Source organism: Malurus melanocephalus, unplaced genomic scaffold (genome assembly GCF_030028575.1).
Source record: "Malurus melanocephalus ecotype Western Australia unplaced genomic scaffold, MMel_1.1 scaffold_2, whole genome shotgun sequence".
Lineage (NCBI taxonomy): Eukaryota > Metazoa > Chordata > Aves > Passeriformes > Maluridae > Malurus > Malurus melanocephalus.
This window is the reverse complement of record NW_026623234.1, coordinates 8,004,442-8,030,149: the sequence shown is the minus strand read 5'-3', so window position 1 is coordinate 8,030,149 and position 25,708 is coordinate 8,004,442. Positions and strand designations below refer to the sequence as shown.

The 25,708-nt window shown below is 45.4% G+C and overlaps 1 protein-coding gene across 1 annotated transcript; it reads left to right on the top strand.

The window, feature by feature from the left end:
- Positions 1-1,173: 1,173 nt before the first annotated feature.
- PLEKHD1 (pleckstrin homology and coiled-coil domain containing D1) lies at positions 1,174-25,708 on the top strand. The gene is made up of 13 exons (XM_057367096.1): positions 1,174-1,414; positions 7,500-7,593; positions 8,465-8,554; positions 9,047-9,123; positions 13,132-13,223; positions 15,537-15,589; positions 16,912-17,006; positions 17,962-18,055; positions 19,291-19,469; positions 19,971-20,103; positions 21,860-22,004; positions 23,928-24,077; positions 24,475-25,708. Exons 1-13 carry the CDS (start codon positions 1,263-1,265, stop codon positions 24,633-24,635), a joined length of 1,515 nt encoding a protein of 504 aa, XP_057223079.1. The 5' UTR covers positions 1,174-1,262; the 3' UTR covers positions 24,636-25,708.

Here is a 25,708-nt window from a genome sequence, read left to right as displayed (position 1 = left end):
GATAGGAAAGGACCATGTGTCTGCACTTGTCTCTTCTGAACAGCTGCATTAGGAAGGGCTGACATCCAGCAATTACAACATCAAAATCAATTCACATAGGAAGGCACAGGTTAAAACAGGAGCAGGTGCCTCAGCCTCCATGCCATACAGCAGGTATGTGAATGTATTGGTTATAGGATATCCAAAAACCTCAGATGCTTTAGCAGCTAGGATTCTTCCCTAAATTCTAATCCTGGAGGGGAGGTAGACACAGTAAAGAACAATATGATGCTAATCTGCTTTCCTGTAGGCATTGCCAAAAGATGGGGTTTTTTTGGAGAACGGTGTTTGCGGCTGTGCAGGGAGGAAGGGCTTCAAGAGAGGAACACGGACTTAGGGGACCAGATTAAAAAGCCTGCTGTGGGAGTACTGAGCAGGAGATGAACACAGACTCACCCGAGCTGTATGACATATTCCTGTGTGTCCGTGTTGTGGCCAAGAAGGAGCTGRTACCCAAGAGGCAGGGTAGAGGCAGTTCTTGCCACATCTCCAAGATGCATGAAGGCAGGCAGAGTTTTAAGCTTCAGTTTTGATCAGCTATGGCCCTTTAAGGTTGAGCAAGGCATGCAGTGCGGACACTGCCCAGTCCAAAYCCAGCAGCCACGTGAACTCTCTCCAGGTGGGCAGTGCCAGGCTGGCACAGCAAAGCCTCCCCCCCCAGTTCCCCCACTGATGGCAGAGGGAGTCTGATTAAACTTGCTGGCTCCCACTCACTCTGCCCCAATTTTCCTCAGGGCAAATGAGAAGAACCTATCTCCAAGCGCAAGATTTTGGGAATATRTGTCAGAGATGCCTGCCAGTAAAATATCTGTCTTGCCCTAATTTCTGCATGGAGTGCTGCAATGTCGAGTGAAATAACCTTCCAAGCTGGCTCTGCTGCAGAGGTATTTTGGCTTATGCTGTTACTGAGAGCTTTTTCTCTGATGAGCGCTTTCTGCCTCTCTGTGTCTCTGATGTCTGACTCTCTTCGCTCTTCTTTTTCCCTTGGGCTGGGATGTGTGCTGTTTGCAATGCATCAGGAAGTAATACGCAATGAGAAAACTCTCATCATCTGTGCATCAGGGAGAGAATTACTGACTGAGTGCTGAGCAGTCAAGTTATTGATTCAAACCAAAGCCCAGTCTCTCTGTCTGCTGGGCTGGTTACGTCCTGCTGGTTCATTGCATTTAATCGGATTCCCTGAGCTGCCACGCAGAGGGGGAGAGTTAGAACCAGATCCATCTATGATGTTTGCTTCAAAATCCAGTTCTGTATCCCCTTCTCCGTCCATGGAACAGGCAGATTCGGATGCTCTGGACATCAGCACCAAAGTGCAGCTGTACGGTGTGCTCTGGAAGAGACCCTTTGGGAGGCAGTCGGCCAAATGGTCCAGGAGGTAAGCCACACTKCTGAAGGGGTGCTTGGGTGAAATACAAAGCCTAAGGGTGCTGGGAAAAGTGAAGAGCCTGAGTGCTTGACTCTTCAAGTGCAGCCAGCCAGCAGAGGCTTGGGGTAAAACTTGGGGCATAGCTTCCATGCTGTCCTGACTCTGCTTTCCACGTCTGGCACTCCACTGTCTGCTCTCTTCTTTATCTGTCCAGACCTTGTATTCTGYGTGCTTCAGGTGGGAATAGAGACTAGCTGCCTCCTCTGGATAATTATCTTACGATAGTTTCACGGAAGAGGAAGAGTCAGCTCATGTGTTTTGCCCCTAAACTGCCTGACTTTGTTCATCTAGCACTCAGAGCTCCGAGCCCTTAGGGTGTGAGATGGCTGGGCTGAGCTGACTGTGTAGGTCTGTATGTGCCTGTGTGTGGTCTGCAGGGGTCTGTGGACCAGCGTCAGCACTGCTGTGCTGCCTGACAGTGACAGCATGCTTGGAACAGCACATGCAGGCTCTCCCTGGGGAGAAGGTGGCTCTGAATTCTCTCCCATCTGGCCTTAGRGAGTTGTAAGCTGCTGTGTGTTGTCTGTCAGCAGTCAGGAAGTTTGGAGCTGGAAAGCATTTGCTATAACCTCTAACCAAGGACAGAGTATGTTTTATAATACTGAAGTGGTAGATTGATGTTTAAAGTTAGTGTAGTTTCTTTATGCAAATCACAAAGTCTCTGGTACTTACCTTGGTACTTACCAATTTGCTGCAGTCTGCAGTGTAGATACAAACAATCTGTTTCTAAAGCCAGCTTTCCCAGCTTTTCTGTGTAGTAATCATAGTGCTGCCCAGTCAGTGAAGATGGCATAGCCTATAAAAAACATTACTTGAGTAGCAGTTTCGTGTTTGTAGCAGTCTTTGACCTGTGTATAGGTTTTATTCCCTCCTCTGCCAAGAACAGCCTATTTTCACCCAGAAAAAGAATTGTGCTGATGCTCCCTACTCAGCTCCCAAATATTGATATTTAAATGAATTATGTCTGGGAACTGATGTGACTGTGTTACGGAAAAGAACTGGACAGAGCAACAGAGGGGAAGATAATTTGCCATGGAGGAGGCATTCTTAAAAGGCTCTCCCTAATAAAAATTTCTTGCAGGYACATGGCCCATCTCTGCTCCCTTTGTCATGATTTATTTAGTGCTGTTCTATTCCTAGAAGTCACCCCCATCTTCAGCAAGTGGTAAATATTTTAGCGATAGCAGCTGGGAACAGAAGGGGAGGTGACTGTGGGGCAGAGATGATATGGAAGATTAGTTGCAAGCACAGCAGCTGAGGGTCCTGGGGGACTACACATAGGTCAGTTAGAGTTGAATACAGGGAATTTGTAGGGTTTAGAAGGAAGTGGGTACTGAAGAAAAACCACTTGAACAGGAGGAACAGTGTGTTGTTGGTTTGGTTGTTGTTTTTATTTATTTTTTTTTTAAATCATGGGAGCGACTTGCTTTAAAGTGAAATAACCTTGCATATTATTATAACAAATAATTAAGGGGAAATAAGGAGCAATTCATCCATTTCCCCCTCTCACCCCCCATGCCCAGTAACACATRGCTGGTCAAGTGCATTTTTTAATGAAAAGGAGATGTTTCCCACTCCAGTTAAATTAAGAAAAAAATTAACTATTGCTTGATGGCATTGAGGATCTGATCTAATAAATGTAGGTTTTGTCCTGAAATCTTGGACAATAGCACTACTCCCAGTTCCAAGGAAAGTCCTAGATATGGGAGATAAAACAGTGTATAAAGGCAGGATTGATCTCATCAGGCCATCAGGCATGAGGATGGGTCTGTAGGAGATGCAGGCTRTTTACTGGGCTTGATCCCATTCATTTGGCTACAGCAGCAATGCTTCTGGAGGCACTGAGAAGAAAAGCAACTGCTTAAGGGAAGGATGGAATTTGACTAGAGAACAGATCAAGGAAAAAGTGTCCAGGCATGGTGTCCAGTGCTTTGGTGATTAAAATCCCAGGTTTTGGAATTTCGCAGCAGTGGAGGTTATGCAGGGAGCAGGGAGCGATAGAAGAGCTTTGTTTTAGTCAGTGCTAGATCTAATGGCACCTATGGRGACAGCTGAACTAAACCTGAGGCAGCTCTCTGGAGCACTTTCAGTCCTTTCTTTTGCCCACACAATGGTCTGCGCTGAAGCCCAAATATTTGTGTGCTGCCTCAGGTGCTGAGTGAGAATGGGCTGGATGCTTCTGGCACTGGACCAGTGTGACTATGTCTATCTGCCAGGGCTGACATCTGAGCATGCTGCCTTTCAGAGCCTGATTTTTGAAATTAGTGCCTATCTCTTAAAGAAAAGAACTTCTATTCCTAAGAATAGGAATTCCTAAGAATTTTCTTTCCTTGTAAATTAATATCCTTCCAACAGAGAAGCAACTGTCTTCTGAGTTTACTGGTGCTTTTGATCGGTCTAAGCCTGGGTCACTGCTGAAGTGGCTTTGGGAAATCATATTCTCAGTCCCTGACTTATGTCCTCCTCTTCCCAACAAACTGCACCCCATTCTTTCTCCCAATGAATAACAAGCAACTGAGTCTCTCCTACTACCAAAGTTTTACAGATAGTGGCATCAGCCTAGTGTGGAGGCTGGAGGGAAATSCATAATGTGCGTACCTGCCTTGGATATGGCATGAATAGGGTATCATCGCTTTCTATGAAGGAAGTGGCACATCCTTCTTTGCTGTGAATAATCCCAGTCCCATACAGAATTCCCAGACTCTAAATTTTCTGTCACCGTCCAGGTCTGAGACTTTAAGGTTCAGTGGGACTGTGCCAGGAGGGGGCGTCTGCTTGGTGGACAATTGAGAATCAGAAAAGTAAGATGGAGCATGAGAAATTGAAAACAGCAGAGAACAAAACACAAAATATGCCTATGATCTATGAGTAARTCCATCAGAGATGACAGGCTGGAAGGAGGGAAACACAGCACAGTTAAGAGAGATTTTTTTTTTTTTCTTTTCTTGAACCAGTCCTGTCTGTGGCATTGCAAAGCATGCACCTAACCTTGTTTTCCACAGCGGCCGCTAACAGTCACTGCGTGCAGTCATAGGACAGGCGGAAAAGAGAATTGTTTAGGACTGCTTTCTGCTCAGAAAACCCCCTGGGAATCACACAGATGCAGAGCAGGGTKTGTGTGCAGCACAGGGGCTGCGAGAGCTGCGGGGCTGCGCTTCCCTCTCGTCCTTGCAAACTCCCCCCTTGGCTGCTGCTGCCAGAAGCATCCACCTCTTCCCGCTCCCTGCCAGGCTGGGCGAGCTCCGGCTGCCGGGAGCCAGGGCAGGAGACACGCAGGAAAGCCTGGAGCTGTCAGGAGAGGAAGAGTGAGGGGCAGGTACTGCGGACCCTGAGCGCTGATCAAGACCATTCGCCCATCGGTTTCCTGAGCTGTCCCCAGGGACAGAGAACTGGGCTGATCTGCTAACTGGGATTTGCTGCCTGTGCTCCTGGACTGGTGCCCAGAAAAACACCATTGGAATAAAGGGCCWGAGAGACTGATGCAGTTTTGTAGTGTAACTACTTTATCTGGGCCATTGTCATGTCAAAAATTTGTGCAAAGGTTAGCTAATTAATTTCATTAACCCTCTGTGATACCAAGAGAGCACTTTTTCCTCAGAGATCAGGTAYCTAAACTTGTCCAGTACAGAGATGTTGTTTCTGCTTTACACCCGAGTCACTCAAATTGTTACAGTTCCTATGCTATCCCRGTTTAATTACATGGTGGTTTCAGTGGTTTCTCAGTGCAGGATCCAGCAGCAGGGATGGGTGACCCCAGAGCAGCTGACCACAGGAATGGCTCTTGTATTACCTGTGCTGCCAGTGGAATGTGGCTCTCAGCCTGTCTCACGTCTCTCACCTTTGCCGACGCTCTCCAAGGTTTTGAACTCTGCTCTGTTGTAAAATTGCTTCTTTTTTGGGTTCTTGTTTGTATTCATAATCTTCCCCATCTGTGCCTAATTCAGATACGTGTTTAGTGTCTCCAGTCCTCCAATCACAGTCCGAACTGGATGTCTCTCCCCATTCTCCCTTGGCCATCTTCTCCCATTCTGTTCTTGCTCACCTGGCTGCTGCTTTAGTCTTCAACCTGCTCTTGAGTCTTGTAACTCTCTCCTCTATTCCTTCACTGTGCTGCATCAGTTATCCCTGGATTGTTGTATGGAGACTTTGTCCTGAAGGTCAATTTATAGTCATGATCCTGGTTACTTAAGACAGATGAGGGAGTATGATCTGATCATAAATACATTATGTCCACAAGTAACCAGATTTTCACTTTGGAGAAGGTGTAAAATAGCTCCAGAGTTTGAGTTTGCTGCRGACTTCCATAAGTTTAGCTTTGTTCTGCATTTTTTTATTGCTACGAGAGCCATAGTTTCTGTTTCCATGGCATTTGGCAATTTTGTTTGTGTTGCCAGAGCCATGGCAGGATAGCAAGAGAYAGAAGCTGATGGAAGCGGTAAAGCTTTGACCCAAGTGAAATAATGATAATAATAATTAATAATTATATATATTATTTTATTAGAACTATGATATTTCTCTGCCAGCTTCAACACCTTTCTTTAGCTTTTGGAGTTAAACTGGTACCAAAATGCTGTGCTCATCTGTACTGGAGGCACAACTTGGCTCCATCTGACAGTCCATTCATTTCAGGAGAGGACTGGGGTGGGATGGGCACATGAAGGCATTAGAACTGTCCTTGTGGATCAGCCCCCTCGGCCTGCAACCCATCATTAATGGTGGCTTCAAGGAAAGGTGCAGGAATGCCCAGGCTGTAGAAATCTCATCTTGTTCCCTCCCAGAAACAGGAGGGTTTCCTGGGAATGTTCTTGTTAGTCACAAAAATGCCTTATCCTTTCCAGTTTCCTCATGATCTCTTGTCCTGGGGACCACATAAAAGTGATTTACACAGCTATGTTTTGTGAAGTGTAAAAAGGCATTTTAAAATAATTTTCAACTTACCTTTTGCTTTCTTCCCAAATCCCTCTTTCTCATGTCAGAAAATATGTACAAAGCAGTACAACACATTTTCTTTGTCATTTACTCTTTTGAAACCTCCCAGCCTAAACTTGTCCCCATTTTTTTCCAGCTGCTCTTCATAATTTTTGAGTGCTGCAGAGATTTAGACCAAATTCAAACTAAGTCAGATATCTCTCCCCTGTACCACTGCCTGCAGAGTACATGCAACCTCAATTTTTGAAGAGAGGAGGGACTCTCCCAGGGGCATTTCAAGAATCCAAATAAGTTAAAGGTGGCACTCATTTAATCATAGTTTTGAGGACATGCTCCAGTAAGTTAGAGGCTCAGCTTACAAAAGCTGTGATATTTTGTGGGTACTCTATAATGATCATAAGAGCATTCCTAAGGCTAAGTGAGCAGAACAATATTTTAATGTTGCACATATGAGAAGAAAAATACTAAATTTCCTTTGTAGTTGTGAAGGTCAATGACTGGAGACTTTGCCAGGTGCTCTGCTTAAAAATATMTCTTAAATTTTATTTCTGCTTCTGAGTGCTTTGGTGGCCAGGTTTTGCCTCAAGAATCGCTTGGGAATGCTAGCCTGTGATTCTGTGTTAGAGTGGAAACACTTCCCTTCTTGCTTATGCTGAGAAGGGAGGGAAGTGGGTTGCCAGCAGCAGGCTGCAAAATAAGCATTCAGTTGGTCTTAGCCCACGTCAGAGGCATTTAAAAAAAAAAAGAGCATCTCCCTCCAATAGGTTGAATTCAACACATGAGCTGGAGAGGGTGCACACGTAGAAATGCAAAAGTCTTTGGTCGTGTCTTGGGCACAGAGCGCTGTCCCAGTGCCCTGTGAGTACACGGTGCCATGGTTTGCCCTCAGCTSTGGTGTGTGCATGCTGGAGTAAACTGCAACTTGAACTTGACACTTGCTGTTAAATGCTACCTCCTGGCTGTGAGCAGAAGCGAGGTACCTCAGGCTCAGGTGRGAGTAGTAAACTTTTCTGCTCAGAAAGCAGCTTTAGTTAGGTGGAGATTTTCTTGTGTTGTGAACCACAACCTCTGTTCTAGCAGAGTTTATTTCCCTTCTGTCCCAAAGGTTCTTCATCATTAAGGAAAGTTTCCTGCTGTACTATGCTGAGAGTGAGAAGAAGAATTTTGAAAGCAATAAATACTTCAATATTCATCCCAAGGTGAGCAGTGTTTGCACAAGGAGGGGGTTTTTCTGTTTCTAGCTCCTCCTCCTCCATGGGTCCATCAAGCAAAGAAGAGGTAAGTCCCAGTAAGTCACAAATATCTCACGGATTGAGGGAAGCCTCAAAAGAAATAGAATCATAGGCACATAACCATTATCTTTTTTACCTGATAGTAGGTATATTCCCTTGTTTTCGTTATCTCCTCAACTATTCTTGTGGCTATAAAAACACTGTTGGCAAAGCCAGCAGTGGGGCTAACAGCTCCATTTGCATCTTGTTCCTAACCTGCACTGCCCTCGTTAGCAGCTGATAACCCACATGCCCTCAGTTCTCAGGAGTGGCTTCTGTAGCTCTGCTGTCTGGAGCTCTCACAGGACCCTGTGCTCTGAGTCTGCTTTTGTCCTCTGTAGTCACTGGAGGCTGATGAAGGTGCTGMTGTCACCCATCCTGGATAGGGGCAGCCAGCAGCCTGTCTGCCCCCATGCAGSACATGTGGGGTTTTGACTGCTGTCAGTGACTGTAATGAATGCACAGCCTCCCTCATGACACCACAATGAATGTGCAACGTTTGTCCCTACTGGGAGATCACTTCTTCCTTGATAAATGAGTTTCTGATCCCATGTTCTAGCTAACAGCTTTCCCTCCATGAGGAAGGCAGGACTGCCATCTTTGCCCCCTTTCAGATACTGGCTGGGGGTTCCTGGTGGTGATGAGAGTCCCTCTGCTTTTGGGGAACTGTGTGGATTGTCTCTTCTGGGGTAACCAAAACAGGGCAGGGGCCCACAATGACTGAACGTGCAAGTCCAGCTCCTGGTTAACTGATAGTTATACTTTGCTGACTGATCGGAGTGCTCTGGTTTATCTTCAGGGTGTCATTCCCCTGGGAGGCTGCATTGTGGAGCCCAAAGAAGAGGCCAACATGCCTTATGCCATAAAGATATCTCATGAAGACTTCCATGTAAGTAGATTCCTTTTCTTCTAGAAAGCTCCAAACACCATAGAACAGGTTAATGCTGATGAGCAGAGCTGGATTGCAGTCTTTTCAATCCCCACCAAGGTATGCCTGACCTCTCTGAACAGACTGTCCTGAGAGCAAGGGGGGCTTAGCATCCCAAGTCCCCTCAAGGCTTTGCTGCTGCTGCTTTGACAACCAACAAGGAAACTTGCCCTTTCTGACACCAGGTTTTATGATACTAGCAGACCAATAGACAGATTCTCAGGAGCCCTAGAGCTCATACTGACATATCAGTATTATTCCTACTGTGACTGTTTGCCATGTGCCCACTTTCCAGTGTGTGGTAGGCCTGGTCGTATTTGCTCCTATGTGATGCTGCTTGTAAGTGCTCCTCCCACCACAGCTGTGTCCAGCTCATGCCATGAGTGCACAGAGGTGCATAAGGCACCAGCCTCTCTAATCCTGGTTTTTCTCCCCTCCCCTCCCCTCTTCCAGGGTAACATTGTTCTAGCAGCCGAATCAGAATTTGAGCAGGCTCAGTGGCTGGAGATGCTACAGGAGTCTGGAAAAGTGTAAGCTTCTTTCTATTCCTTATTCCCTTTGATCTGCTCTGTAGATGTGTAAAGGATAAAGAGGAAGAAGCCTGGCTAGAAGGGCTACAGGGATTCAGAAAAGCTCCTCAAAACCAGTGAGAGCTTCACTTGCCTCCTGGACCTGTCCTTTCCCTAGACAGGAAAACTCTAAAAACCTGATCCAAAGCTTCCTGCCTTGGTGTGCAGTGTGTGTGCAGTACAGCTCTCTGCTCACGGTAGCAGGCTCTTACCTGTCAAATGCTGATATACTGAGCTCCTTCTGCCACCCTCCTCTCTTGCCTCAGAGACGTGGGGCCTGGGTGTGAACAGGAGCTCTCCTGGTCCATTTTGTGTGGGAAGCAAGGTTTGCAGGCTTGACAAAAGTGGGGTCAGAAAACCTCTCCGTATGAATTTGGGGTAAAGTGCCTGAGAACAGGCAAGGCACAGATCTAGTGAGCAGCTGCCCATGTGGCTCTATGTCCTGCAGGCACCTCACCAGCACAGTGATGATCARTAACAGTAATTGTGATGCAGTTGTGTGTCTGTGGGGTGTGAATTCCTTCTGCACAGATCTGAGGGTGCTCAGGCCATGCAGCAGCAGGATTTGGCCTCTCAAAACAGTTTAATTGTGAAATGTGGAGGAAGTCTAAATGCCAGGAGAGGCAGTGCTAGCAAAGCATTTCCAGCTCATCTACAGGGTGAGAGGGTTTGATTGCTGTATGCATTCAGTACTGGTTCCCAGTCTGTTGAGAGTGCTGGACAGAGATTTGCAGCTTGTTGGTCTCCTGCTTTGCAATCCCTCAGCATACAGGAGCCTGGCAGCCCAGTGAGCAGCTGTCCTGCAAAACCAGAGCAGGCTCCCTCTAAATCTCAGCAGATGCAGGGAGAGATACCACTTAAACGGGGATTTGACTTTTCCAAATGAGATGCAGAAACTTCCTGAGTCTGTAGAGCAGAGCCTACCATTCAGCTATGAGGCTTAAAGCAATGAGCACTTTGCTCTGCCCTTCCTGGCTTCATTTCAAGATGTGTGTGGGATCTTGTCACTATAGGGTCTTTTGTTCCTGCATCAGAGTGGTGCAGCTCCAGTGCCAGTCTCATCAGTACAGATGGTAGCCTGCATGTGAGGCAAAGCACAGATTATGTGATTTATAGTAACAGGGTCAGGCTGGGAGCTAAACAGCAGTCAGAAAGGCCAGTGTGGGCCAATAAATTGATCTGCAGTGAATAGAAAAGCTAAAAGAATACTGTTGAATTATTCTAGGCAATTTGTTATAATGTCCTGTTGTTCCTAGATGGAGATTGTACTGCTGATGGCACTGCAGCACTTAGTTGTGATCATCCTGCTGTCTTCATCATTCTTTAAAACTGAGAAAAAAAATAAAACCAAAACCCACAAACTCAAAAAAGCCAAAAAAAAAAAAAAAAAAAAAAAAAAAAAAAAAAAAAAAAAAAAAAAAAAAAAAAAAAAGCCCCAAACAAACTTTGTAGACTGAGATATGGAAATAGAGAAAAGAAGAAAAACAAACCCAAGCTTGGAAGTATCCTCTGTTCTTTGTTTCAATTTTGTCAACTGCCTCTTTATGTCTGGGGTGGGTCACATGTATATGCCTTTCTTCACTCCTTTCTAAGCCTCCTGCCCTGATAGGGAAATGGCTTATTCAGTGTGGAGGGGAACTGATGGTCTCCCCACACTTCTAAAGTGTTGTGACTTGGACTTAGCACTCTTGCCAGATCGTGAAAGCTTTTTGGAAATGCACAAAGCCCTGACTGCCAGACTACCAGGCTCTCTTCCCATCCAGAGAGGCTYTGCTGCTGCTTGTGGGGGAGAGGAGCACACATACACTCTCTGTCCACAGCAGCATTCCCCGAACTGGTAGAAAGTAAACTTGGTGGGCAGTGGGGGAGGCAAAAACCAATATGGTAATTATGTCCTGTGGAGTATAAAGTGCTAAGCATCTCCAAAAATTGGCTGTGGGTGCTCCCAAGAAAGATAAAACRCAGGCAAAGCTAAAGAGATATTCCCAGTGCTGCAAAAGGACTCAATCATCAAAATGATTGAGATGTATAAGTGATGGAGATACTCTACAGATTTGTGTTTTGTTTGGGGTGTTTTTCAGGCAGAGGCTTTCTACTTGTCCCATGAGCCTTCCTGGCCCTGTGCTTTCCAATACTTTCAGCAATGTAGCCTTTTCTGATGAAAACTCACTTGGCAAGAAATACAAAATGAAAAAAGCCTTGCTTGCCCCTCAGCTGAAGTCATAGCCTGTACCTCCCTGTAGCTGTGGCCACAGCAGCACTGGTTCTGTCAGATGAAGGAATAAAAGCTCTAATGCTGCACAGTGATACAAGTGGATTTTCTAATTCGCACAGCAGTGGGTGTAGTAACTTTTGAGTAACAGACAGGGAAACACCTTGCTAGTCTGGGAAAGGGAGGGAGCACTGGAAAGGTGAATCTATAAACAGACACCTTAAAGGGTGCAGCTGTTTTGAAACCCTCCATGTAATCATATGATAAACTCTCTTTTCCCCTCTATTCCCATCTTACCTGTTTGCTGTTGGCTTCTCTGGGATCAGATTCATCCTGTAACAGGGAATGTTAGTGAAGCAACACACTCACACCCACATATTCTCACTCAAGATGATGATGTCTACCTGTGGGCAAAACAGCACCTTTTTAATTAGCATTCTAATTTCCTTTGCACTTTACAAATATGCTCATTAGCTGAAAAGAAACACATTTATCTACAAAGAGCTTGGGCTGCAGGAGCTATGAGCTGCCTGATCCCTGGGATGGTATGTGTTTAATTTATTTATCTGGCTTTTGTAAGAGACAAAGTACAGGTTGCTTTGAAATAAGAGATTTGCAAATAAACTTCCAAAAGCTACAATTTCAAATGGTTCACAAAGAAGCCTGGTACAGGAAGCTTTACAGATGTTTAATATTAATAAGATCCTTTAGGATTTAAAAAAGATGGCAAAATTTCTGAGTGACAATTGCTGTTCCTTTATGCACATCTATATAAACAGATTGGGATCAAATTTATGTATGTTTTAAAGTTATGCATTTTATATGTGTAGATTTTTTGTCTAATGAAACGTGAATGGAAGTGAGAAGCAACCTCCATTTCTGGTTCTATTTTGATTTATGTGTCCTTGACCTTGGTGTTTAATATCTGTATTAAAGCCTATCCTGTCTGTCAACTCAGTCAGTAATGGGTATCTGCTCCACAAGCCCTTTTAATAACTTGGCTTCATAAAGTGTTTAGGAGACCTTGAGATCCTCTGGCCAATGGTCCTACAATAACACAAGGTGCTCTTTGACTATGCCTGCTTCCTTTAGCATTCCCTATTTGCCAGCATCTTGTCTGGCTGTTATCTCTGGTTCTTCACTGTCAGGGAAAAGCCCTTGACTCACAGAGTAGGGCCAGACATCAAGTCCTGGTGGCTAACAGCTTTAGCAGAGGAGGGATTGATTGGTTCCAGGATGGATGATAGATACCAGAAAGGCTGAAGGTAGAAGGCCATGGGATGGATTCAATGAATGGTTGAAGCCTTAAGAGGAAGAGCAAAATATTGGAAAGGCTGCAGAATACAATGTCACTGGCAGTGGCAAGTTAAAAGCTAAAATCTGGTTCTAAAGTCTATCATTAAAGGGTTCCAGATATATCCTGTTGCAGTTGGAAGCTGTGGATGTTCTGGATTGGTCTGGAGCACCCTTAATTTTAAGCTCCGTGTAGAAATTTCCAAAACACTGGAAAAAACATTTTAACAGCTGTGAGGTATTGACATACAGCTCATGTATTAAAAAAAAAAATCCTGAATACCAGGGAAATTTCTCCAATTCAATTTTTTTTGTGGACAAAAAAAAATTTAGAGAATCACTGTCCCAGCTAATGAGAGTCTGCATGTTTGAATTCCCTGGTAGTYTGCTAGGCTGAGTCCCCTGTCCTTATCTGTGGAACCTTAGCTCTTTTACATTGCCTGCTTTGTGTCTGCTCTCCCTAGGACCTGGAAGAATGCCCAGCTGGGAGAAGCCATGATCGAGAGCCTGGAAGCTCAAGGACTACAGCTGGCCAAGGAGAAACAGGAATATTTAGGTAGGAAACTCTTACTCTGAAAAGCCATAAGGGCCAAAACAGACATTTTGCTTTTCCTGGAGTGGTCACTGTGGTCAGGCCAAGCAGCTACAGATTTTCACTGGATGAAGCTTTTGAGTAGTCAGCAGCTGAAATTCAGGTCTGAAGGGAGTCAAAACATGCAATRGTTAAGTAAGATCTGGACATTTGTGTGGAGTATGAAGGAGGAATGTGCTTTGACCAACATGCTGTACTCCTGCAGCTTCTAATGGCTTGTCTGTACAAACATTTGCCACCCCTGAGACAGCTGGATGTCAAGCAGCTGGTTTCAGCTGCTTATAGGCAAAGAAACCATCACTTTGTGCCCGTGAATCACACAGGACTGATACTTCTGAGGCTGGTCACAGCTTTCCATGCATGAGTTTTCCTCATCTAGCTGGTGGGTTTTTCTTTTCTCGTAGTATCTACTCCCAATCATYGAGCCACTGGAGGAAGCTTAAGGAGATTTCTGCATCTGTACTGATCGGGGTGACCTCAGTACATGATCTCACATGTAACAGTGATCACAAATCAAGGATCAAGGCACGTTCATTGGGGCCATCTGAGCACCATTCACACACATGTGGTGATCAATGGGCTCGTGTGTGAGGCAAGCAGAGAGAAGTGGTTCCATACCTGGCAGAGGAATAACGGGATGCTGAGAGGAGGACATGAAGGGACAGAAACAGAAGGAAAATTAGAAACAGGAAAGTGTTGTAAAAACATTGTTTTGCAACCACCAGAGCAAACTAAAGGGATTAATAGATTAAAAATATCTTTAGTATGATAAAAGACAAGGTGATGGAGGAATAGAGGAATACACATTARGTGGGAAACAGGAGATACCTGGAATAGAAAATATATATTTCACTGAATTCTTTGGTGTGTGACAAGAACATTCGGAGCTGGTCAATTGTCACAGCTGGTTACTTTCTTCTGACAGGAACTGTCTATTTCTGTATAACTGCTGAGGCTTCTGCCTCATTAGCCTTGCCTTCAATGATCTGTGTCTGTCCTRTAGTTAAGCTTTGAGGTCAGGCACTCTTCCTGGCAGCAGGTCAAGGTTTTCTGGAGGAATATTGCTCTGGAGAATTTCCTGAATTCACACTGACTTACCTTCCACGCAGCTGAGATCTGGGTTTCCCTGTCAGACATGGACTTTACAGAAGCCCATCAAGTCCAGGGCTTGGACCCACCAGGAGGGGCCCAAGAGGGAAGATCAGAGAGCCTCTGTGTAATTACAGTGCATCTGCACTGGGTTCTGGCCAGAAGGAAAAGGGAGACAGTGGGAAGGGGAGGAAAGAGAGCAGTAGTGGTCAGAGCTTTAGTAATGTGACTGTTTCTCTGGCACCAGAAGCCCTACTTTGGGCAGGAGGTAGAGGTCWGCATTCCTCCCAGCAGGAATGATCYTGCCAGCAGTAGTAACCTGGTCAGGTCCCTCAGTGCCAGGGAAACCAGTAGCATCCCCCTTGCCTGACATGAGGAAGATAAAAGTGCTGTAGTGAATCTGCCCCTGCTCCTGTGGCAGCCCAGTGGCAGAGCTGAGAGCAAAACCGAGGTTTGACCATGAGGAGCGTTTCTGTCTGGGTTCCTGAAAGCATGGGCAGGAGCTGCCCGAGTCTCTGAGCTTAGAGCCCAGCCCAGCACAGGGACATCAGGCTGCAGGGTGAGGACCAGAGCAGAGCCTCTGGTGGGCCTGTGTGTCTTCAGTGGACAAGAGCAATGATGTTGAGGAGAACTGCTCCGTACAGCAGGAGTTCTGTGGCTAAGTTAGGGAATTGGTTTCTGGGCTTGGCTGGGACATTCCAGTGTGACAGTAGGGAGGTGGCAGTGCTGCCCAGRGGGCTCAGGAGAGGATGATGTGCTAGGCAGGTGAGGATGGGGCACTGAATTGCAGGAAAACTGACTGTTGTTACATGTTGTGTGACCCTCTGCACTCACTTAACCTTTCTATGCCTTGTTCTTTATCTGTGAAGCAGAGATAAGAATATTTTCCTGATTCAGCTGGAGGATGGTGAAGGTTGGTTCATTAATGCTCTTCAAGACCATTGAGAGGAAACCTTAGAAGGAGTACAAAGCAATATGGCTCRTTAGTTTATTCAGTTTTTTGGCAGGAGGGAAGTTACAGAACATCCCATTAGTGTTATCTCAGCCTTTGGAGCCTCCCAGACAGATACACACAAAGGAATAGGGAATGCTGCATTTTCAAGCTTCAAAAACTCAGTGTTTCTTGTTTGTAAATATCCCGAGGATATAAAATGCTTTTCTCTGTGGACTGTTTTTGTGTGCTTGCAGATAAATTAATGGAAGAAACAGAAGAGCTATGTCTGCAGAGGGAGCAAAAAGAGGTGAGTGTTCATCACAAGCCAGTTTCCTTCAACTGCCTTCAACTTCCCTTTAGTGTGGCAGGACTGGGGGGTTGGGAGTTGTTGGTTTGAAGGCATGTCAGTGTTCAGGGAGAGAGGCTTGTGGATGCACAAGAGCCTCCAGCCAACCTCTGGGCCCTGGGGATGAAGAGAGGAGTAAGTCCTGTGCCATGAGATGGGTCGTGGAGGTGTATCCCTGCTCCTTTTCCCTGTTACTTTCCRTGCAGTGTACCTGTGATTATGTCTCCAGGAGGACCAGGGAGGAAGATCAAATGAAATTCATACTCACTGGACTGAATTCCACAATTGTTATTTGGCAGATTCAAGAAGACTGTGGCAATTAAGACCCATCTCCACAGTTAGAAAGCAAGTAAACATACCTGACATCGTTCTAGTATAGAGAGACCTCCTGCCCAGAGATATGAAAAACAATGTGGTTTGTTCTTTGGACACACCAGAGATGGGGAGAATAATAAATGTCGTACTAAGGAAAAATCAAGAGAGTGCTCCCTTAGATGTGACTATTGTACCTTATCTTAGAATAAATGATTTGGGTTGGRAGGGACCTTAAAGATCATCTCGTCCAACCCCCTTGCCATGGATAGGGAGATCTTTCACTAGACCAGGTTGCTTTATTAAGTTTATAATTGCTTTCCAAACTATTCCTAACTTATATTTGCTTAATATAATAAAAGTAGTGCATTGTCATGTTTACACCAAATCTATACTGATTTTTATAGCATCATCATGAAGTCATGGCAAGATAACTGTGCAAGTGGATTGTTCTATTGCACTGCAGGAAGGTGTGCATGGGTATAGACCACCCTGCAAAGTGCCTCATGCTCTTTTCCAGTTAATCCAAAATGACTGCTGCCTCTGGAAGTATCACACTTCAGGCACAGAAATTTTGGTGTTGCCACATACTGGGGCTATCTGGGTTTTCTGTACCTGCACATGTGAGTGCCTGAAAATGGTATATACAAGTGAGTCCAGCATCCCCAGGGAGTTTTGGACCTTCTGTATATACATGTATTTGGATCTTCTGTGGCTGAGCTGACCTGTGCAGGGAGCATGTCTGGGATTTCCAGATGCTTGGTAGCCTGGCTGGGACTTCTGCATGTCTGAAAATCCTCAGCCAACCTTAAATCCTTCTAATTGCCCCTGACAAAAGTGGTGGAATCAGACACCCTGTAGCTCTCCACAGCTCAAGTAAATGCCATGCTAAGAGTCCCAGGCGTTGTTAACAGGGAAGCCTTTCCTAACTGGGTTGGCAGAGTGCATTCCTATCTTCTGTTTTGGTGCAGGAACTGGAGCGTCTGAACCAGATSCTGGAAGCAGAGAAGCAGCGTTTTGAAGAGGTGGTGCGGGAGCTGCGGCTGGAGCAGGAGGAGATCAGRCGGTACGGCAGCAGAATGTGCAGGGTGGGAAAAGGACACAAACTCCCACAATGGGCAAAAGTGCCACTGTGGTGGTGAATCAAAACAGTCTGGAAAACCASCTGTTTTGTGCATGTAGGAAGGAGATGCCACATTGACTGAAACAGGAATGGTTGTGGGCTCTTTACCTGCATTTGCTTTGCTTGTGYGACCAATAGGATACAGCTTAGTTTCGTTTTGCACTCAGGACTCCAACAATTTWATTTCAAAGGGCTGGGACATAAGCAAACCCCAGATTAGTTGGGGTAGCATGGCAATGGACGGGTGCAAGAGAGGATTTCAGAGAGGCAATTAGTTCAATTGACTGAGTAGCTGTGTGGGGTCCAGACCAGACCTGTGGTGGATCTGCTTTTCCACCATCAGCTGAATGACACTGTGTGTATGATGTTGCCTCACTAAGAATAGTTTTGTCATTCTAAAAGTTAACTATGCAAAATATGAGCAGCAAATGTATTTAGAAAGAAAAGGATCCAAGTGCTTTGCCCCAGGTGTTGAAAGAACAATTTTTGCTATCAACCTATTTTTTTTTAAATTACTTTTTTCTCTCTAAATTACACCTCAGAAAAGCCAGTGTGATTTTGCAAACCATTTTTGTTTTCATAGGCCTCTCTCATTTCGGCTTCGATGTGACTGCTGCATCTGATTTCTTTCAGTTGCACCCATGGCTGTGCCCTTGCTAGAGAAGCACAGTAACTGTTGGGTTGGGTTGGGTTTGATGATCAGGAGGCACAGTGAAGTTCCTAGATGTCCACGGTGTGTTCAAGGCACCATGTGATGCTTCCTGGCAAGCTCCTGGCTCTCCAGGGCTGCCCGCACCAACCGATGGTTGCAGGTCTGCACCAGGAGATCCCCAGCCTGAGCACAATCTGTGGGGCTATTGTTCCTCTGCAATAGCTGTACCCCTTTTCGCCTCTCTAGGGAGCTGGAGCTCACAGCCCGCTCCCTTAAAGGAGTGGAGGAAGAAAAGAAAGAGTTGCGAAGTCTGACACAGTCCTTACAGAACACCCTAGAGGTGAGTGACCACTCCTCCCCTCTGAGTGACAGCATTCTGGTCTGAAAGCAATGCTGTCCCATGGAACAAATCCAACATCTGCTAATGACAGAGTTGAAGTGCTGTACAGATGAACAGGTTCATTTGGTAGCTGATATGRGCACCAAAATCCCCTGCAGAAAAGGATGAAAAATGACACACAGCACAGCTGAACCAAGATTTTCTCAGCAATACCTGGTGACGTGATGGTGGAACAAGAACCATCGTAAATTGCASTTTGGGAAGCTTAGGTGGAACACTAGGGAGAGATTCTCCATCAGATAAGAGGCAGGCAGTAGGAGAAGCTGAGGAACCTTCATTGTGGATGGTTTTCACAACTGGACAGTAGACAGGCACAGCTGACCAYATCTTGCTGTGCTGACAGACTGGCTCTGAACAGCAGGCTGGACAAGAGCTTACTGGAGGGTCCCTTCCAGCCAACAGGACTGTAAGTCTGAGAGAGATTTCTGAGCTTTTTTTGAAGTGCAGCTTCCATAGCTTCCAGTGGAGTTTGGAGCAGCAGAGGGGYTCCAAATTCTTTATTCACAGAAGGAAGCATGATTTCCAAAGGAACATGGGAATCTAGGAAACATAGTCTTGATGTATTAAAATCTTTCCTTATTGGTGGATTTGTGGAAAGTGTCTTTTCTAAATGTATATTGTTTGTGAAATTTCTACACTTTGCCTTCTGAAGCTGCAAGGTCATCCTTAATGTTTGTGTCAGATCCTACMAATTTGTCCAAAAATCTTTTCCTTTGAGCTCTTCTCCTTGCCCACAGTTAAGAGTATGAAAAAGGACCTGGCAAACTATGGCAGTACCATTCCTGCCCTAATTGCACACTGGGCTGAACACTTCACAGGCAAACAGCGTAATGTATCCTTTGCCTGCAGTTAGAAGTACCACAGACGGGTGCCTCCAGTTCCCACTGAGGACCAAGCCAAGCAGGGAARKCAGGGAAGCTKCCTGCATCTGTGAYGTACCRGGGAAGCATAAGGTTCCAGTCCCTGAGCTGTGTTTTTACTGGAATAGCACATCAAAGGAGCCTGCAGGTTCACCCCCTTCATAGCAAAGAAACACAAATTTTGTTATTCCTGTGTTTAACCTGAATGAGGCATGTGGATGTAAGGATGGAGGGATCAGTAAGGAAGAAAYAGGCAGGAACAGGAGCAGAAACATTGGACTTGGCTGATACTCACAATCTCTGTCCTTCTTCAAGGAGCTCTCCCTGGAAAAACAACAAATGCTGGAGATGCTGGAAGAAAATGAGAATCAGGTCCCACCTCCAACCAGCTCCAGCAAGGAGCAAAGCCCCATCTGGGGACTGCAGTGCAGCCTGCGGCAGATTGAAGAGAAGATGCAGCAACTTCTGCAGGAGAAACTCCTGGCAGAGAAAAGGTGAAGTGGGTGAAGAGGACACTTCTGTCCTGCTCAGGCTTGATGGTGCCAAAAGACATGACTGTCTGCTGACTTGCATTTTGGTTGCCAGCACCAGACAAGTCTGGAGGCTTGTCTGGTTCCCTTGGCAGGAGATCAGATTACAGATGCTTCAGAGGGGACAGAGGGAGGCAGGGGAGCTGATCTTGCTCCCAGTTGGGCCTTCTCCTTTCAAACCAGGACTTGGGCATGTGAAGGGGTTCATGGCCTGTCCATAAGAAGTGTTTGGTACTCCTGGGCCTCATCTGGTAATACAGAATGTTCCATTCAAGAGCTTCCCATCTGGCTTTCTCCAGCAATGTCTGTATTATTGGAGYGGAGCACACAGTGCTCCTGTTAGCACCTCTTTGCTCTGGGCAGCCAGGTAGTTAAGCATGTCCCATCATGATACTGAGCTCCTTTCCTTCCTGTGAGTTGTGTTGGGGTGGGAATRGTCATCTTTCTTTGCTTGCCATGCACCAGGATGAAGGAGAATGAGGAGCGGTCCCGAGCACTGGAGGAGGAGCGGGAGTTTTACTCTTCCCAGTCGCAAGCGCTGCAGAATTCACTCTCGGAGCTGACTGCAGAGAAGCAGCAGGCAGAGAGAGACCTCAAGGTATCCCTTCATGTGTTGCATATTTCTGTCCCTGGGCCCAGAGTGCTCCCATTTTCTCTTTCAGTTCATTCCCTATCAAGCCAAACTCTTGGTTTTATTTAKTTTTCACACTGTGGTCACAAATCTTCATTAGCTGTGCCTCACATGGCCAGCTGTGTCCTGGCTGCATCCAGAGCAGCGTGGGCAGCAGGGCCAGGGAGGGGATTGTGCCCCTCTGCTCTGCTCTGCTGAGACCTCACCTGCAAGGCTGCATCCAGCTCTGGAAGGACCTGTTGGAGTGAGCCCAGAGCAGGACCACCAAGGTGCTCAGAGGGCTGGAGCACCTCTCCTGTGAACACAGGCTGAGAGGGCTGGGGCTGCTTGGCCTAGAGAAGAGAGGGCTCTGAGAAGGAAACCTTACAGCATTTCCAGTGCCTAAAGGTGTCTACAAGAGATCTGGAGAKGGAATTTTTACAAGGGCATGTAGTGATAAGACAGGTGGGATTGGCTTCAAACTAGAAGAGAAGCTTAGGTTAGGTATTAGAAAGAAATGTTTTAGTGTGAGGRTGGGAGGTACTGGAACAAGTTGCTCAGAGAAGCTGTGGATGTTCCATCCCTTGAAGTGTTCAGGAGTGGGTTGGATGGAGCTCTGAGCAACCTGGACTGGTGAAAAGTATCCCATGGCTGAGGGCTTGGAACGAGATATCTTTAAGTTGCCTTCCAACTCAAAACACTATGATATCATGGTAACACATGAATTTGCCATCCTATATCTGTGTAGCACTATTACTTATTTTCATATTCTGAAGCCTGTTTAATCTGTTCAGTACAAGTCTTTTAATTTGTTACTGTGAAAGCATTATCTATAGATGGAGGAAGACAAAAAAGTAAAAGAGGAAAGGAGACACAGTCAAGAATAAAGATGATTTGAAAGAACTACTTAGATGTACATTGCAGAACTGAGCAGACGTCTTTCCTCCTCATTTGTGCTTAGAAAACCAGCATTAAAACTTTTAAATCTTTAGTAACCTCTGCAGGAACTTGGGTTCAAAAGCAGAGGAATTCAGCTGAGGGACCAGCCCTCCTTTGTAACAGACAKATGTTAATCTATGTAAAGGTAATTGGACAAAGGATTATATTTTATTTACATCTAAATAATGTAAAAGTTTTGTTAATAATTGGACGTTTGACACTCAACCTACTTATACAAATATTTTGTAAAAAAAAAAGAACAAACCCTCGGTTCCTCTTTTTCCTGCATCTCTAGTATTTTCTTATCCTGTAACCTTCTGTTTGGCCAAATGAAACTAAGTTGACCTAAGTTGTGTAGTYTCTCATTTGCTAAACAAGTACTGTATTTCTAACTTCTCTTGTGTTTTGTTTCTGGAACTAAGCACTGTACACCCCTTTGTGGGAACTGACTGCCTTTATCTCAAGTCTGTTTCAGTTGGAATGATGTCCTTCTGTTCCTGCTCAGCTGAAAGTATTTGCATTAGCATAAATTCATGTGTTGAAATACCATCTYTGATTCCATATGGTTTATACAATGGGAGGAAAACTGTGAAAAATGAAGTCACTAAAATAGCCTGGACTTCAAATTCAGATTTTGTCTAAAGATATGAGGAACAACTTTTATTTTGCCTTGCAGTATTTCTAAGGATTTTCATCACTGTTGTCTTTTTATTTTCCATGGCAAGTCCCTCACACACCTTGTGAGTTACCAGGATGATTTTTGAGAAACAAGCTGATTTTCAGCAATTCTTATGTCCTTGCTCAGGCTGAGGTGAAGGTACGCATGGATCTGGAGAGGAGACTGAGAGAAGCAGAGGAAGCATTGCAGAGCTTGGAGCAAGGCTTAAATTCTCTTGGTTGCAACAAGGAGAAAGAGAAGAAGATGAAAGCAGATGTCAGCAACTTGAGAAGTAAGTTAGTCATCCATCCTCTCTATTGATAAGCAAACTAAAGAGAGGAAATATTTCTTCTCAGACACAAAAAGAAGATTCCAAATTAGCAAAGCTGCACATCATGTGCTTTCCCAGCTTCTTATACCTCCAGCACACCTCCCTTGTGAGGAGCCATAATGTGCTATGCAGGCAGGTGGTGTTTYGCCCTCAAAGGAGGTTGAAATTATTCCAGCCTTCTCTGTTGGGTGGAAAGCAAACCTAGAGATGAGCAAATGCTTTCCAAAATGTCAAACAGGGAAGCTGTGGCAGAGCAATAAAGACTGACTAGGTCTGAGTTATGAAGAGCCCTCTGATTCCCTTCAAGGCTTTATTTTCTCAGCCTTGGTTACAAGAATATCACCATTTCAGGGAGGCCCATGGTTGCTGTAGCAACGTGCTGGTAGGTGACCCAGCAGGTGAAGTTTGGATCTTTACTGGGAGCTGAATCAGAGTATCAACCTGCAACTGCAGTCCAAAGGTCAGATGTAGGACTCTTGTTCCTCACAGCTTATCTCCATTTCTTTGCCTTTTTTTTGTTTGTTTGGGTTGGGTCTTTTTGGTTTCTTGGGTTGGGTCTTTTTGGTTTTTCTTGGGGGTCATTACCCTGGCATTTGGTTTGATTCAGGCTTGGGAACTGACATTAGCAGCTTCAATTGAATGAAATCTTGCTTGTTTTCCATACTCAAGGTATAGTGCAGGGAGAAGCAGTTATAAAGATGCTGTTTCTGTACAGTTAAAGTTTCATTTCAGTGAAGGGTGGGTGTACTTGGCCAATAATGAAAAGTCAAAAAGTCCTCTGGTATTCTGAGCACTGTTAGATAAATAGGGATAAAWACATGTATAAATAGTTTCATATATATTCACATATTTATCATTTTAATGTATTTAAATAAAACAAGTATTATTTAGTAGTTTCTACATAAGATTTCTAAACTGAGAAAAATGGGCATGATTCTGAACTTCATCYGACTGGCTCAGTGCCATGGTGAGAAAATAGAGCTAAAGTGGCTCTGTTGAGCTCAGCATTCAAGTAGAGCTTCACAGCGCATGAGTTGCTGGTATTGAATGTCTCCTRATATTTCCAACCTTAGATTTTGGGGGATGTTTTCTTCAAGAGTGTAAAAATGTACTGATGAGCAGAGCACTAGAGAAAAAAAGGAACCAGCAATGTTTCCAATAATGTTAGACTCAGCACAGATTGCCTCAGTCCTTCCAAGTGGTTCCTGCAGCTCTGCCCTGCCCTTTGATGGAAGTGCTTGGGCACATTAGCACATGAGGCCTTTGGACAGCAAGGGACCAGCAACAGGCAAGACTGGAATGGCAGAAGAGATGCTGGTTAGACCATAAGAGCGGAAATGGGAAAAACAGTTTGTGTGGCGGATCAGGGCAGAATAACATCAGAATTTGGACATGGGGCTTTGTTTGGAGTCTATAATATCTGTAACTATGTGTTAGTATGTGCTATGCTGTTAAGAAATCCACACCATGTATGGCTTGGAGGTGTGTGCCTGTGCTGATGTTGCCAACATCTTCCTTTCCCAGCTAGACTTGACTGGTTTAAAAAGTTCTTCGAAGAAAGTATGATGAGCAAGGCTTCAGAGCTGAGAAATTTTATCRCAGTATCAGAGGCTTTTGGCAGTTGAATCATGAACAATTCCCCATCKACTGATGTGGAATGGATGGCTGCAGTTCTTTCTAAAATTTGAGTATATATTTATTGGGAACTGGAAGCTTTTGTCCCTTTGAAAATATTCATTCTGWTAGTATTCTGGAGCTTTATGGATTGTTGTTTGTGAAGATCATCATCACCCAGCTCAGCCCATCAATGAGTGCAGTCCCTGTGACTGGTTGACTGCTTGGAGCGTCTGTCCCATCACTCTTACAGTGGTGTCCTCTCCCCAGAGTTCTTTGAAGAGTGCATCCGCAACGCTGAGCTGGAGGCCAAGATGCCCGTGATCATGAAGAACTCGGTGTACATCCACAAGGCTGCCACTCGCCGCATAAAGAGCTGCCGCTTCCGCTGCCGGAGAACCAGTGCTTCATGGAATGACAGTAGGTGTTGGGCAGCCTCCTACTCGATATCCTGCAGGAGCAGAAGTGTGCARATGGGGCTGACAGAGCAGCAAAGTCTGCAAATGTTGTTCGTATTTCATGTTTCTTAGTGGTATATTGGAGCTACAGTGCTACTTGGACCTTCCTTTCCCAGAGAGCAGGCACTGGGCTTGTGTAGTTGTTACCCATTTCTTTATATATGTTGAAAGCTGAACTTCTGTGATGGTCTTGGGTCCCTAAAATAACATGCGTATATATGACTTCATTGGAATGCCTAATCACAGACTGAATTAGGCTCAGTCATGTTGACCACGTCTCATGAACTCTAGTGAAGCTTTATCTTCAGTTTGTGTCCCTGATGGAGAGTGCTGACCTTTCTGTGCTCTTCTTGTTTCAGTGAAACAGTCCCAGTCCTTCATCTTCTCACATGCAGAAGCTGAAAACATTGAGGAGYTGAAAGAAGCAGCCAAAAGACTGAGCCGGGACCAGCGCTTTAGGAAAACTATCTATCAAATCATGAGGTCACAAAAGGATTCTGCTTCAGGGGACAAAAAGTGACTCTTCTTGGGAGGGGGCATCTGAGCTCAACTTGCCATTCAGCTCTGCAGAAGTTACAGCCTCGGGCACTGGGGTCAGAAGGGAGATCTGGCATTTGGTGGGGAAGGTGGGGGAAAATTGTGTGTAGGCAATCCCTTCAGTTACTGGCTTTGCTTTAGTTTGAGTGCTCCCTGCAGCCTGGCAGACCTTCTCTGCTGGTCACTCCAGACCTGTTTGCTTCAGCTGCTTAAGTTAAGCCATGTTTTGCCAAGATGCCACAGTTGGTGTTAAAGTGAACCACAGATTGTAGCTTAGGAAGTGCCTCTTCTTTCCTTCCCTGTCAAGTCTGTCTGCCAGACACAAGTGCTTCTGAGAAAACCCTTTATCAGCCTGTGTTCCAGCTCGTGTAACTTCCTCAGCTGAACACAGCTCACCCTGTTCTGACTGATCCTCTCTAGGAGATGGCTTGCTGCACACCCTCAGTCAGTCAGCACTTTGGTGGGGCACATTACTTGGAGACTGCAGCAATCCCAGCCTCCCAAGCACAGGCAAAAGTATCAAACACAGGGCAACTTCTTGTCTTGATGCTRGGTCATTTCAAGCAAACAGCAGCAACACAAGGTGAAGACAACAGGAGGATGCTGTGGATTTGGGTCCAAGGAGGATCATGCACAGAGAAGCGCTTATAGGTAACTCAGTGGCACTGCTGCAAGCTGGAGGGTGGGCTGTGTTGAATGTGGGCAGAATATTCCAGGGCCACCTTTGCACAGTTTTTGCACTGGSACATGTAGCTGTACTGGAACAGGGGAATATGTGCTAGAAAAGGTGTTGTCTATTGGCTATCTATTCATTGGTGYGAAGAAGCTTTGACTCAGCTCTGATGGCTTCCTCARCAYCTCTGTGAAACAAGCTGGAGGGCARTAGGGTGAGGACTGTCCAGCAGCAAAATCCACTACCACCTCAAGAATTAAACATTTCCAGCAGCAAGCTGTCAGAGCTGTGGAAATGGGGAAAGCCATCTCTGTATGTGCTGCAGTGGCTGAGGCTTTGTAGCACTCTTTTCCAGTCCTCTTGATTGCAATCCAAGCTGTCTG